The 13,884-nt window shown below is 37.7% G+C and overlaps 1 protein-coding gene across 1 annotated transcript in view; it reads right to left on the bottom strand.

Annotated features, from left to right (window-relative positions):
• OVCH1 (ovochymase 1) overlaps positions 1 to 13,884 on the bottom strand; it is a 75,792-nt gene that overhangs the window by 10,497 nt on the left and 51,411 nt on the right. The window contains 3 exon segments of the mRNA XM_036865994.1: positions 5,026 to 5,165; positions 5,903 to 6,038; positions 7,480 to 7,605. Coding sequence (XP_036721889.1) covers positions 5,026 to 5,165; positions 5,903 to 6,038; positions 7,480 to 7,605 — 402 coding nt within the window.

The following is a 13,884-nucleotide window of genomic DNA, read 5'->3' on the forward strand; positions in this document are numbered from 1 at the left end:
GTAGCCAGACTGCTGTCATGAAGTTCTCTGTAACTGCTACCCTATGAATCTAGTTCAGCTTCTAGAACAAAACATTTTTCTTTCATCTTTTGCTTTTTATTTTTTTTTAATAACTTTATTTATTGATTTATTTATTTTTGGCTGTGTTGGGTCTTTGTTGCTGCGCACGGGCTTTCTCTAGTTGCAGTGCGCGGGCTTCTCATTACGGTGGCCTCTCTTGTTGCGGAGCACGGGTTCTAGGCATGTGGGCTTCAGTAGTTGTGGCACATGGGCTCAATAGTTGTGGCGCACGGGCTTAGTTGCTCCATGGCATGTGGGATCTTCCCAGACCAGAGCTCGAACCTGTGTCCCCTGCGTTGGCAGGCGGATTCTTAACCACTGTGCCACCAGGGAAGTCCCTCATCTTTTGCTCTTTATAGTTTTCTTTAAGATAAGAATGTTTAACCATTCTCTGGAGAAAATTTGGAGAATTTTAAAAACAATTACTTATAATCTTGCAATCTAGAAATATCCACTTAAACATAGTGGTGTGTTTCCCCTTAGACCTTTACTTAAGTAATATATAGCACTTTTTTTAAAAAATTAAAATATACTGTGTAATTTTTTCATTCCAATCTTCTCACTTAATATTGTTAACAGAAGTTCATGTGCCCGACGCACAGTGAGGCCAAACAAACTGAAATGTCGGAGTTTGGAGCAGAGAAAGGTTTATTGCAAGACCATGCAAGACTCATGCCCTAAAAAGCCTCAAGCTCCCCGAAGGGTTTTAGGGAAAGCATTTGTAAAAGCCAGGTTGGGGGGTGGGGGGGCATGTCTCAGGGTATGTGATCAGATTGCGCACAATTCTCTGATTGCCTGATGATGAGGGAACAGGGTGATGTCACAGGGGTTAACCTTATCAGTCCTTAGGCTCCAGGAGGCCTGGGGCCCTGTGCTCACGGTCATCAAGTAGCTAACATCTTCCATTTGGTGGGGTAGGGGGGAGTGTTGGTGGTCCACATCTAAAACAACTCAGGAAATTTGCAGAGTATGGGGGGAAGGCCTGTCCCGGGAAGGCCCTATAGGATCCTGCTCAGTTACAATATTACATGTAAGATTTTTCTGTCTTCTAAAAAAGTTAGCTGAAAATATTTTATTTAGTGGTGGCATAACATTTTAGCCTATGGATTTACTATACATTTCTTAACCAATTTCCTATTTAGATCCTTTTTTTTTTTTTTTTTTGGCCATTATCATAAATAACACCAGCTGAATGAATATCTTACACATAAATGTAAGGCATATTTTTATAAATATGGGTGAAAATAGAAATGCTGAATAAAAGGTTATAGATTTATAGCTTTTGAAAAACATTTCTATGTCTTCCTCCAGAAAGCATATGACATATTATACCTAAACAACAACATGAAAATGTCTGTTACACTGCATTTTGTTTACAAAGTATAATCATTCTTCAAATCTTTTTTGTCAGTTAAGTAGGTAAAAATTTTTTTCATTTCCGTTTTAAAGAGGCTAAGTATTTTTTCTCACATGTATTTATTTATCTATGAATTGCTCATTCAGATCACTTGCCCATTTTTATAGTAAGGTATATCTAGGAAAATAGTAATTCTGAACTGCGTTTTAAAATTAATTGATTAAACTCTTATTGTACTATTTAAAAATTGTTTTATGTTAGGGATCCTCTTAATTCTAAAAGAATATAGCTGTGCTTTACAATTGTTGAGTCAGGGTTTATTATCATAAGGTTGACAATTCAAATCTGCTCCCTGTGACAAACCATTTCTAAGTTTAACTGATCATACTTCTGAAACAAACATTCTAACAAAAGCAGTTATAACACACATAGTTTCAAGTCAACAATTCTAGAACAATTAAGCTTTTCACTATAATAGGAAAACTGCCCTTTTTAATAAACAGATGGCCAGAGGATCACTTCATTGTGACAAGAGGCAAAATAAGGAGAGATGTAATTTAGATTGTATAGTAACTGATATGCAAATATTCATTAACCTTCCTTATCTATCAAAAGAGGTTAAGGGTTAATACAGTGCTTTTTGTTTTCAAAATCACTTGGGTCAATAGTTTGTAATTCTTTTGGAAAATGAACAAAAGACTCAAAAGCCTTGGGAACTCTGGTTTTAACCTGAAATTCATTCAAGGCTGAGTCAAAGATATTTGGGCCTGTAAATTAATTTTATTTTACAGATTTGGGCTTTTCTAATACTGATTTGTAAACATTCCCTATATTAATTACCTTAAGCCTTTCTCAGAGTTGTTGAAAATCTTGTTTGTTATTTGCTTTTTAATTTTGTTTCTGTTGAAGAAAAGTTTTTAGTTATAAAGGAGTTTATTGATAATTTCCTATTGTCTTCGATTGCTTTTACATGAGAAGATCCTTCTCCATCCATAACTAATTGCTTATTTTTTAAACTTTTAATGGCTTAAGAAAAATGCTTAACTCTTTAATCAACTGTTCTATGAGGTGAGAGAGAATATAATTTATATTTTCCTCCCTGATTTGTAATGCCAAATTTATCACATATAAATGCCTTATAATTTCTTGGGCCCCTTCTGGTCTATTTATTTCTAGTCATGTGTGTCTATTCTTGTACCAGTACTACCCTGTGTTAATTATCATTATTTTAAAGTATGCTTTAATACTGATAATTCACCTCATCATCTGGTCATTTTTTTCCCCAAAACATTTTCAACTAGTTCTGTTTATTTTAAGGATAAACTTTAGAGTTATTATCAATTTCCTCCTCACGCTCCAAAAACAATTCCCATTGGGATTTTACTAGATTTTGGTATATTTCTAAATTAATTTGGGGTGAATTAATGTTAATTTTGTCTTCCAGTTTTAGAACATGGTCTTTTCTGTATTCAGATCTCTGTGTGTGTGTGTGTGTGTGTGTGTAAATTTCACATTTGCACAATAAAAGTCACATTTCATTTTAAAGTTATTCCTAGTTACATGGTTTTTGTTGCTAATTATGACTGAAGTGATTTTTCCATTATATCTTTTAACTGATTTTTACTGGGATGGTTTTAAGGATACAATTATTGTATCATTAATTTATATCTATTTTTTCCTAATTTGACCTAGTTTTAAGATAGATAATACATTTTCAATATTAAACTATTCGTGCATTCTTGGGATATAGCATAGTTGGTTATGTTAAAAATATTCATTCAATAACCTATTGACCTCAAAAATTGAGTTAACCCCTAGAGGCTGTGAGTCTTATGTGCAGAAATGGAAATCGAGTCATAAAATGTTTGTGGAAGAAGATAGGAAATATTACATATGTTTTGTGAACTAATTGTAAGTAAAGAACAAATTCTAAGTAAAGAACAACAGATATATAATTCATTAATTCTATAAATTATAACTGATATAACTAATGTACTGTTTTCCATTTTTCTTTATTTCTTTGTTCTTCTAAACTGTCTGTTCTCCAACACCCCATTGATGGAGAGGCAATAGGGAAACAACAGTCTAATCTTTTATTCTAAGCACCACAATTTTAAGAATATGAATTAAAATGTATAATTCTAATTCAAACACAGCAGAAGCTTGGTTTCTTTTATATTGGTTAACATGCATTCTCTCATTTAATTCTCAAAGTAATCTCATGAAGCAGTACAAGTAACAGGTATTCTGTAAGGCAAGAAAGCAAGAAGCATAGATAATTTCCAAGGATACTGGGCCTAGATGCTATACTCTCCCCCCAAGAAGCTAAGCCCTTACTGATGTTATGTTGACTGAGGACCAGGAAGCTCCATGTTTACTAACATTCCCTTAAGTAGAAACACAAAGATTGTTAATACACCTGCTTCTGGGATGGTAACATAAGCCCGAAGAATGAAAGGACAGTGGGTTAGCAATTGGCTGTTTTATCAACTCTGGCAGGGCTCTACCTACGTGGAGAGTGACACTGGCTTCTGGGTCCTTTCTAAAGAGTCAAAGGCCAGCAAAATACCACACATCCTCTCCCTCTGGGAGTCACCTTGTTACCTTAGGCATCTGTATCTCTGACTTAAGCAAATTGGGAATTTTTAATGCCCATGTATCTATGTGTGCTAGTGATGGTGGAGTGTCTCTTCTTTTAAATCACACAAAAAGTTACAGGTAGATTATCTTCATGTCACAAATGAGGACAGTGATTCTTAGAAAGCTTTGGGAACATTCGCAAAGTCACTGAATTACTACGTGGTAGAACTGTGATCTACTAGACCCAGGACCGTCAGATTCCAGAACTCTAGGCTGCTATATCTGGGTATATTGGGTAACATCAGTCAGCCAGCCCAAACCCTGTTTCCATTTCCCTTTTCTCTAGTCATCTCCCAGTCAGGTATGGCCATGTGACAAATCTGGCCAAAGTGACTTAAATTTGCTACAGGATTCCTGGAAACGTATTTACATTCTCCTTGGTGATAATCCTTCCCTGTGCCCCTTCTTCCTTTTTCCTCCAGTGTAATGGTGACAACTGAGATAGCCATTATGGAACCACTAGGAAAAGGCCAAGAGAATTGCAGTAATGCCAGTCTTCACAGAGTTGAACTGTTGAGCTGGTGGTGCATCTGCATCCCTCTGGATTTCTCTTTCTTTCAGAATAATAAATTTAAGTCACTGTAATCAGGTTTTCGGTTACTATCTAATTGACAAACCCATTTAATGCCTTTCCTGTGAACATTATTTTGCCTGATTAATGTTATATTCTCAATTTTCTTGCGTTACATTTGTCTAAAACTGTTCATCCTTTATTTTTAGTATTTCTGGGCAAGTGTAATCTAGGTATGACCCAAGTAAACAACATATAGTTGGGTTTCCTTTTTAACTTAATCAGAGAGTGTTACATTAATTTCAATTACAATAAAAAATAGTAACAGGCTAGTTCAATATCACATAAGAAGAGACTAATTTATGTCATCTGTAATTCACACACTGAATATAAAACGCTCTAAGAATATTTTGTAAAAGAAAATCAATAGCATAGTTCTTCACAGGAAATTAGTTACCTATTAATTTTTTGCCTGATCCAAATCCTTCGTAAACCCACAGGTGACCCTGACAGGCCAAGGGCATTGGTTGCATCTGGAAGTTGACAATATCAAGGCGAATGATGTGATTTAAAGGGGCTAATAATCTCCAGTGGCAGCTGTAGCACAGATGAAAGAAAGTCAGAAATGATTTCTAAATAGCATATGTTGTTGTTTACTTTGTTCATAATTCAATGCATCACTCAGTGAGTCACTGTTATTGACTCTACCTGCTTCTTCTGTGCTTAAGGTGAAAGAAAGATTTAAACTATAACAATTAAAAATATTTTCTAATACTGAATTTGTCAAAAGTTCACCCATTATGGTGAATGGTTGGTCAATCACTTGTATTTTATAAATTCTGATTGGCAGCCTATAAGAGTTAAAGAATATTCTTTTCCCAAACTTCCCCAAATCACATAAATTTACTTAGGATTGATACTATATGAATCTTCAATTTTTTTGTTTCTCATTTTAAATTTATTCTAATGTTTAATTCAGGGAAGGTTCTCTTTCCACTGTGGCATTTTAAGAACCATTTATTGAGTACCTACTGTGTGCAAGAAGCTTTTCTGTACATTATTTCAATCTCCAAAACTCTTTGATAGAGATTTGGCTTTCCACTTTACCTAATAAATAGTCTCTTTTGTTAGGAAAGTACAATTTATCAACAGTATTTATTAATGTAATCTTATATTCAGTTTTCATATATTGAAGGCCTCAAATCAGGGATTATCTCAAAGTCTATTCTTTAAGGGAAGGAAGTGGAAAATAATGCCTTAAGCAAATAACAAATGTCCCTGCTTGCCAAGGGATCATCCATCAACTTCCATTGTAGTAAACATTCTTTCCTCACCTCATAGTGGTTCTGTGAAAATATCTTGGGATTTCTATGATTCCTGTTGGTTTGGTCAGAATAACATCGTCACAAGTGGTCACATGCCCTTGGTTTGAACTCTGAAGAAATTTGGTAGTTTTACTGCCCTTTGGACCTAGAAATAAAGAAGAAAAGGGATTGAGGTAAAACTAATTTTTAAGAGGCTTCTTATATGCCTTTTCAGATCAGAGCTATCAGCTTTCCTCCCTAATTGTTTTAGAAAAAAGTTAACAAGAGGTGGTTAGTTTCACTAAAAATTTTCTATCTGCAACATTCAAAAGATACAGAAAACCAGCACCTCTCTCAAATTATCTTTGGCACAGCCTAGGGTCTATGGAAGATAAAGTGTGATAACTATAGAAAATGCAGGTTCCCTGCACAATTCCATCTAAAAGCAATATTCATTTTGAAAAAAAATTTTATTGAAGTATAATTGATTTACAATGTTGTGTTAATTTCTGGTGTACAGCAAAGTGATTCAGTTTTACGTATATATATATATATATATATATATATATATATATATATATATACATACACACACACACACACACACACACATACATACATATATACACACACATATTCTTTTCCATTATGTTTTATTACAGGACATTGAATATAGTTCCCTGTGCTATACAGTTCCCTGTTGTTTATCTGTTTTATATATAGTAGTTTGAATCTGCTAATCCCAAACTCCTAATTTATCCCTCCCTGACCCCCTCTCCCCTTTGGTAACCACAAGTTTGTTTTCAATGTCTGTGAGTCTGTATCAGTTTTGTAAATAAGTTCATTTGTATCATATTTTAGATTCCACATATAAGTGATATCATTTGATATTTGTTAAAAGCAATATTCATAACATAGTTCTTTAGGAAAAAACTTTCATATGATATACATGCTTTTCTTTATTACTCACTTAACTTTTTTCCAAATGTATCTCTGCAATGCTTTTCAGTGCCAAAGAGAGAACCTAGCTCTTGGTTACCTATGTTCAAGAGTCAGAAACCTCACTAATTACATGTTTGAAAATGCAGTCTGAAAACTCTGAATTGCATGAGTTTACATTTATAATGCTAGCATCTACTATTTGTTTAGTTTGTTTTTACAACTCATTCTAACCTTTTATTATTATAATATCACTATAAAGAAAACTCTAATACAGAGATAATAAATTGTCCAGAGCTAATCAGCCAGCTAAGATTTAGAACTCAAATCTTTCAATCCACAAGAGTTATGGCTACAGAAAAGGATCAGTGTGGTGTAAAAATCACAATCACAATAAAAAATGCTATCTTGCAATCAATATATCTTAGCCATGTCCAGAAATCACAATTCTGAATAATTTACAAGTTAATCAGCTTATTTACTGAGTAGTTTTTCCTCTTGGACCAGACCAATCTCAGATCACTTAAATAGATTTTCCCTTCAAACATAAACTCGTTCCCCACAGAAACATAATTTTTCTTACAAAACAATGTGTAAGTTTTGAAATATTCCTAAAAAGAAAAACATTGATTTTTAACTTTATAAGTTTACTAAATGACCAAACATACCTTGGACTCTAAAGACAATATAATTTATGCCAAAAGCACCTTGCACACGGGAATGAAATGTCACCCTCACCAGTGGTCCAGAGCTCATGAAAATCATTGGGTAAAGCCTTCTCCCACATAATTCACCTAGGTTAAAAAAAAAATCAAATTTGATAAAAAACAAGAACATTTGCTTCTTTAACAGTTCTCTAATTTAGGCGTAGCAATTACTTAAACTCCACTCTGCCAAATGAGGAGCAGGGTTCCAAAACTCAAATGACTCACCAAAGTCACAGACTGATGGTGGGGAGTCAGGATTGGAGTCAGGTTCAAAAATTCAATACCTATTACAGTCGACTATGTCACACTGCTCCCTTGAAGGACAATAGGTAGCAAATTATTTTATCTTTAAAATAAGGCTGATGTGCCATTTTTCTCCTAGAAAAGTAACCTATTTATTAAAAATATATCACTGTGAAAATCCATGATGGAAAACTTTTTCTACCTGAAAATTTATTCTTTCCCTACATCCAATCTTATTTTGACCACTTTACTTTGAGAACCTAAGTCAAAGACAGAACATAATATTATAACCATAATTCTAAAATGATTCAGAGGGCTGATCAAAAAGGTATAGAAAGAACCCTTGATTTTCTTAGAATCAAAGTCACCTACTATTAAGAATAATTCAGGGCTTCCCTGGTGGCGCAGTGGTTGAGAATCTGCCTGCCAATGCAGGGGACACGGGTTTGAGCCCTGGTCTGGGAAGATCCCACATGCCGCGGAGCAACTGGGCCCGTGAGCCACAACTACTGAGCCTGCGCATCTGGAGCCTGTGCTCCCAACAAGAGAGGCCACGACAGTGAGAGGCCCGCGCACCGCGATGAAGAGTGGCCCCTGCTTGCCGCAACTAGAGAAAGCCCTCGCATAGAAACGAAGACCCAACACAGCCAAAAATAAATAATAAATAATTTTTTTAAAAATGTACTTATCCCTTAAAAAAAAAAAAAAAGAATAATTCAGTATCATTCTGTCACATTTATTTAAATGTCACCTGCTCAGAAAGACTTCTGCCAGTTATACTGCATACAACTCTATGGCACCTGCATCCCAGATGCTTCTTCTCTCCCTTCCCACCTCATTTCCCCCCAGCCCTTCTGTCTAACATATTATATATTTTATTGCACTATGTGTCCTCCCCCAACTAGAATATAAGGTTGGTAAGGGCAGGGATTTATTTTGTCCATTTTGTTCACTACTGGATGCCCACAACCGAGAAGGGTCAGTCCCTGGCCCACAGTAGGTGTTCCGTATATATTTGTAGGGAGGAAAGAAGGGAGAAGATTATATACAAGAAGAAAAAACATTAGTTGGCATAACATCTTAGGGTAAATGATGTTGAAATACTATTTGAAGAATAAGCAAATATATATTTATAGCAAGAAGAGATGAACGCAGCTCTTGAATGGTTTCTGGCTCCCACAGGGAAAAACATAGCATTTTACAGTGTACTAGAATACTACCTGACTTGAGTAAGAGGTAATATTTCTATCATAGTCCTACAGTTCCACTAGCTATCATCTGAAGGAGAGAACAATTCCACAAGTTTCAAGCTGACAATTTCAAATCAAAGAAATGCTACGTTGAAAAATTATAGGGGTTCCCCAGGTAATCCACAACAAAGTCAAACATGGTTTTCAGTAGGACAATGATAAAGGCAAGTTTTCCCAGAAATCATTTATTTCTATATGAGAATCTGGTATATGATAAAGATAGCTATAAATTAGAGAGAAAATAATTTTTTTAAAAAAAAAGGAAGCAGGACTTCCCTGGTGGTACAGTGGTTAAGAATCTGCCTCCCAATGCAGGGGACACAGGTTCGAGCCCTGGTCCGGGAAGATCCCACATGCCGCAGAGCAACTAAGCCTGTGCACCACAACTACTGAGCCTGCGCTCTAGAGCCCACGAGCCACAACTACTGAGCCCGTGCCTAGAGCCCGTACTCCGCAACAAGAGAAGCCACTGCAGTGAGAAGCCCGTGCCCAGCAATGAATACCCAACATAGCCAGAAACAAACAAATAAATAAATTAAAAAATAATAATAAAATAAAATAAAAAAATAAAAAAAGGAAGCAGTCATAAGGCCATTTTACCATATGAGAAAATATATTTCAGCAGGATTAAGCTTGTTTGAATTAAAAAATTTCTGACCTCGGATTGGGAAATTAATTTTAAAAAATAAAAGCAAAGAGATAAATCAAGGATCAAAGATATATATGAATGTATTTAAACCAATAAATTAAAAAATATTTACATCAACATATAAATACACAAAATTTAAAGGCAAACGACAACCTTATGAATAAGTACTTGTAACTTATAACTAAGGAAAAAGTATTATATATATATAATATATATACATATATATAGCTCTTATAAACCAATAATAAGACCAATACTCAAACTTAAAAATAGATGGTAATGACAACAAATTTAAAAATACAAATAGCTAACCAACACATGAAAAAAATTTATCCCCATTAATGATTTTTTAAAACGTACAAATGCTTATTAAATTGATAATATCAGGTTATGGGCATGGTGAAAGAAGCTCTTATGTATTGCTAATGGCAGTGAAAAATGATTTAGTCTTTCTTTTTTTTTTAAAACAAGTATTTAATATATTTATTTATTTATTTTTAAATTTTATTTATTTTTGGCCACGTTGGGTCTTCGTTGCTGCACGTGAGCTTTCTCTAGTTGCAGCGAGCGGGGGCTACTCTTCATTGCGGTGCACGGGCTTCTTATTGCGGTGGCTTCTCTTGTTGCGGAGCATGGGCTCTAGGTGCGTGGGCTTCAGTAGTTGCAGCATGCGGGCTCAGTAGTTGTGGCTCGCGGGCTCTAGAGCGCAGGCTCAGTAGTTGTGGTGCACAGGCTTAGTTGCTCCATGGCATGTGGGATCTTCCCGGACCAGGGCTCAAACCTGTGTCCCCTGCATTGGCAGGTGGATTCTTAACCACTCTGCCACCAGGGAAGTCCCTGATTTAGTCTTTCTGAAGAATAATTTAGTAGTATGCATTCATGCCAAAAAAAAAAAAAAAGTTCTGAGTCTCTATTATCCCAATTTGGGGAGACATAGTAGGGAAAAATAAATAGCCAGATCCCTGTTCTCATGATGCTTTCATGTGAGTCAGATAAGTGAAGAAGATGATTTCAAATAGAGACCACTGTTACAAATGAAATAACCAACAGAATATGATAGAAAATGAGTGTGGGAGGTGAAGGATGATGCTACTTTAGACTAAGAAGGCCTCTTTCAGGAGGTGACCTTTTAATCAGTCACTCATTTATTAAATGCCTTCATTTTGTCCAGCACCGTTCTAAGCACAGGGGATTCCTGAAGTGAAGAGATGAGTTTCAGTCCTCGAGAAGCTCATTTCAATAGGGAAGACATTGACATGAAAACATGAAACAACATCATAGGTTAGAAGACAATAATGCCAAGAGAAGGGCCACTAAGAAGTACAGAGGTGGGAGTGATGCAATTCACATCAATCAGGTAGGCCTCATTAAGAAGGCACATTCTATGTGGAGAAAAGGGAACCCTTGAACACTGTTGGTGGGAATGTAAATTGGTGCAGCCACTGTGGAAAACAGTATGACGGTTTCTCAAAAAGCTAAAAATAGAACTATGATATGACCCAGCAATTCCACTCCTGAGTATATATCCAAAAAAATCAAAAACTCCAGTTCAAAAAGATACATGCACCCCGAAGTTCATAACAGCATTATTTATACTTGCCAAGATATGGAAGCAACCTAAGTATGAATGGATAAAGAAGATGTGATATATATACACAATGGAATACTACTCAGCCATTAAAAAGAACAAAATTTTGCCATTTGCAGCAACATGGATGGACTTGTAGGGCATTATGCTAAGTGAAATAAGTCAGACAGAAAAAGACAAGTACTGTATGATATCACTTACATGTGGAATGTAAAAAATACAACTAGTGGGGGGGCGGAGTCAAGATGGCGGCATGGGAGGACATTGAGTTTGCATCTCCCCAAAACTAGGGCACCTGCTGGACGCTGGTGGGGGACCGCAACACCCAAGGAGACGGAAGGAACCCTCGAGCGACCAGGTAGGACACGGGGGGAGTGAGAGGGGAGGAGAGGTGGAGGCTGGACAGGTCCAGTGCCCCTGAGGGGTGGCTGGGAGAGGGGAGGGGTTCCCTCGCCTGGAGAGACCCTTAGGGGCTCGGAGGATCATGGGGGAGTGTGCCTAGCATTTCTCCTGCCCAACTGGGCCCCAGGAAGCCGGCTGGGCTCCCAGACCGGGTCTGCTGCCCTCTGAGGCCCCCTCCGGGCTGTGTTGGACCTAGGGGCATAGGAGGGAGGTGGGGGGAGAAGAGGAGAGGCAGATGGGGAGGGGCCCTCCAGGATCAGAGGACCAGGGGAGGTGCAGAGGGTGATTCCCCCCAACCACTCAGGCTCTGGAAAGCCTGCTGGGCTCCCAGGCTGGGACCTCTGCCCTCTAAGGCCCGCTCCGGCCACGGGGGACCTAGGGACATGGGAGGGAGGGAGGAGGGGGTAAGAGGAGGAGAGGCGGACCGGGGGACCCTCCTGGACCAGGGTATCAAGGGGAACATGCCTAGTGTTTCCCCTGCCCACTTGGGCCCAGGGAACCCGCTGGGGTCCCAGACCTGGTCCTCCACCCTCCAAGGCCAGAGGCACTCCTGAGCCCCTCCTGCTGCCTCAGCACCACCCCCCCCGCCACAGGGCCTTTACCAGTGCTGTGGGTCCTAAGCATAGGCCCTACCCACCACCTAAACCCCACCCCTGCCTAAGCCCAGCCCCCAACAGCCAAGGCCTTTTCCAGCTTTTTTTCCTCCTCTTTTTCGCTATTGTGCTTCTGTTTTACCTTCCAGTTGTTGTTTCATCTATATTTCTATTTTTTAATTTTTTCTAACATATCTGTTAGTTTTCTAATCTTATTTTATTTTTTACTCTTTGTTCTGCTCCTTTTTTTTTACTGCTCCGCTTGGCTTGCAGGATCTTGGTTCACGAGTGGGGGGTTGTGCCTGAGCTCCTGTGGTGGGAGCTCCGAGTCCGAACCACTGGACTAACAGAGAACCTCAGACCGCAGGGAATATTCATCAGAGTGAGGTCCCCCAGAGGTCCTCATCTCAGCATCAAGACCCAGCTCTATCCAACAGCCTACAAACTCCAGTGCAGGAAGCCTCAGGCCAAACAACCAGTAAGACAGGAACGCAATCCCACCCATCAAAAAAAAAAACAAAAGACAACAAAAAAAATATGTCACAGATGAAGGAGCAAGGTAAAAACCTACAAGACCAAATAAATGAAGAGGAAATAGGCAACCTACCTGGAAAAGAATTCAGAGTCATGATAGTAAAGATGATCCAGAGTCTTGGAAATAGAATGGAGGCACGGATCGACAAAAAACAAAAAACGTTTAATAAAGATCTAGAAGAACTAAAGAACAAACAAACAGAGATGAACAACACAATAAAAGAAATAAAAAATACACTAGAAGGAATCAATAACAGAATAACTGAGGCAGAAGAACGAATAAGTGAGCTGGAAGACAGAATGGTGGAAATAACTGCCAAGGAGCCGAATAAAGAAAAAAGAATGAAAAGAATTGAAGACAATCTCAGAGACCTCTGGGACAACATTAAATGCACCAACATTCGAATTATAGGGGTCCCAGAAGAAGAAGAGAAAAAGAAAGACTCTGAAAAAATATTAGAAGAGATTATAGTGGAAAACTTCCCTAACATGGGAAGGGAAATAGTCACCCAAGTCCAGGAAGCACAGAGAGTCCCATACAAGATAAGCCCTAGGAGAAACACACCAAGACACATATTAATCAAACTAACAAAAATTAAATTCAAAGAAAAAATATTAAAAGCAGCAAGGGAAAGCAAAAAATAACATACAAGGGAATCGCCATAAGGTTATCAGCTGATTTTTCAGCAGAAACTCTGCAGGTCAGAAGGGAGTGGCAGGATAAAGTGATGAAAGAGAAAAACCTACAACCAAGATTACTCTACCCAGCGAGGATCTCATTCAGATTCAACGGAGAAATCAAAAGCTTTACAGACAAGCAAAAGCTAAGAGAATTCAGTACCACCCAACCAGCTGTACAACAAATGCTAAAGGAACTTCTCTAGGTGGGAAACACAAGAAAAGAAAAAGACCCACAAAAACAAACCCAAAACAATTAAGAAAATGGTCATAGGAACATACATATTGATAATAACCTTGAATGTAAATGGATTAAATGGTTGAACCAAAAGACACAGACTGCTGAATGGATACAAAAACAAGACCCACATATATGCTGTCTACAAGAGACCCACTTCAGACCTAGGGACACATACAGACTGAAAGTGA

Source organism: Balaenoptera musculus, chromosome 10 (genome assembly GCF_009873245.2).
Source record: "Balaenoptera musculus isolate JJ_BM4_2016_0621 chromosome 10, mBalMus1.pri.v3, whole genome shotgun sequence".
NCBI classification, from domain to species: domain Eukaryota; kingdom Metazoa; phylum Chordata; class Mammalia; order Artiodactyla; family Balaenopteridae; genus Balaenoptera; species Balaenoptera musculus.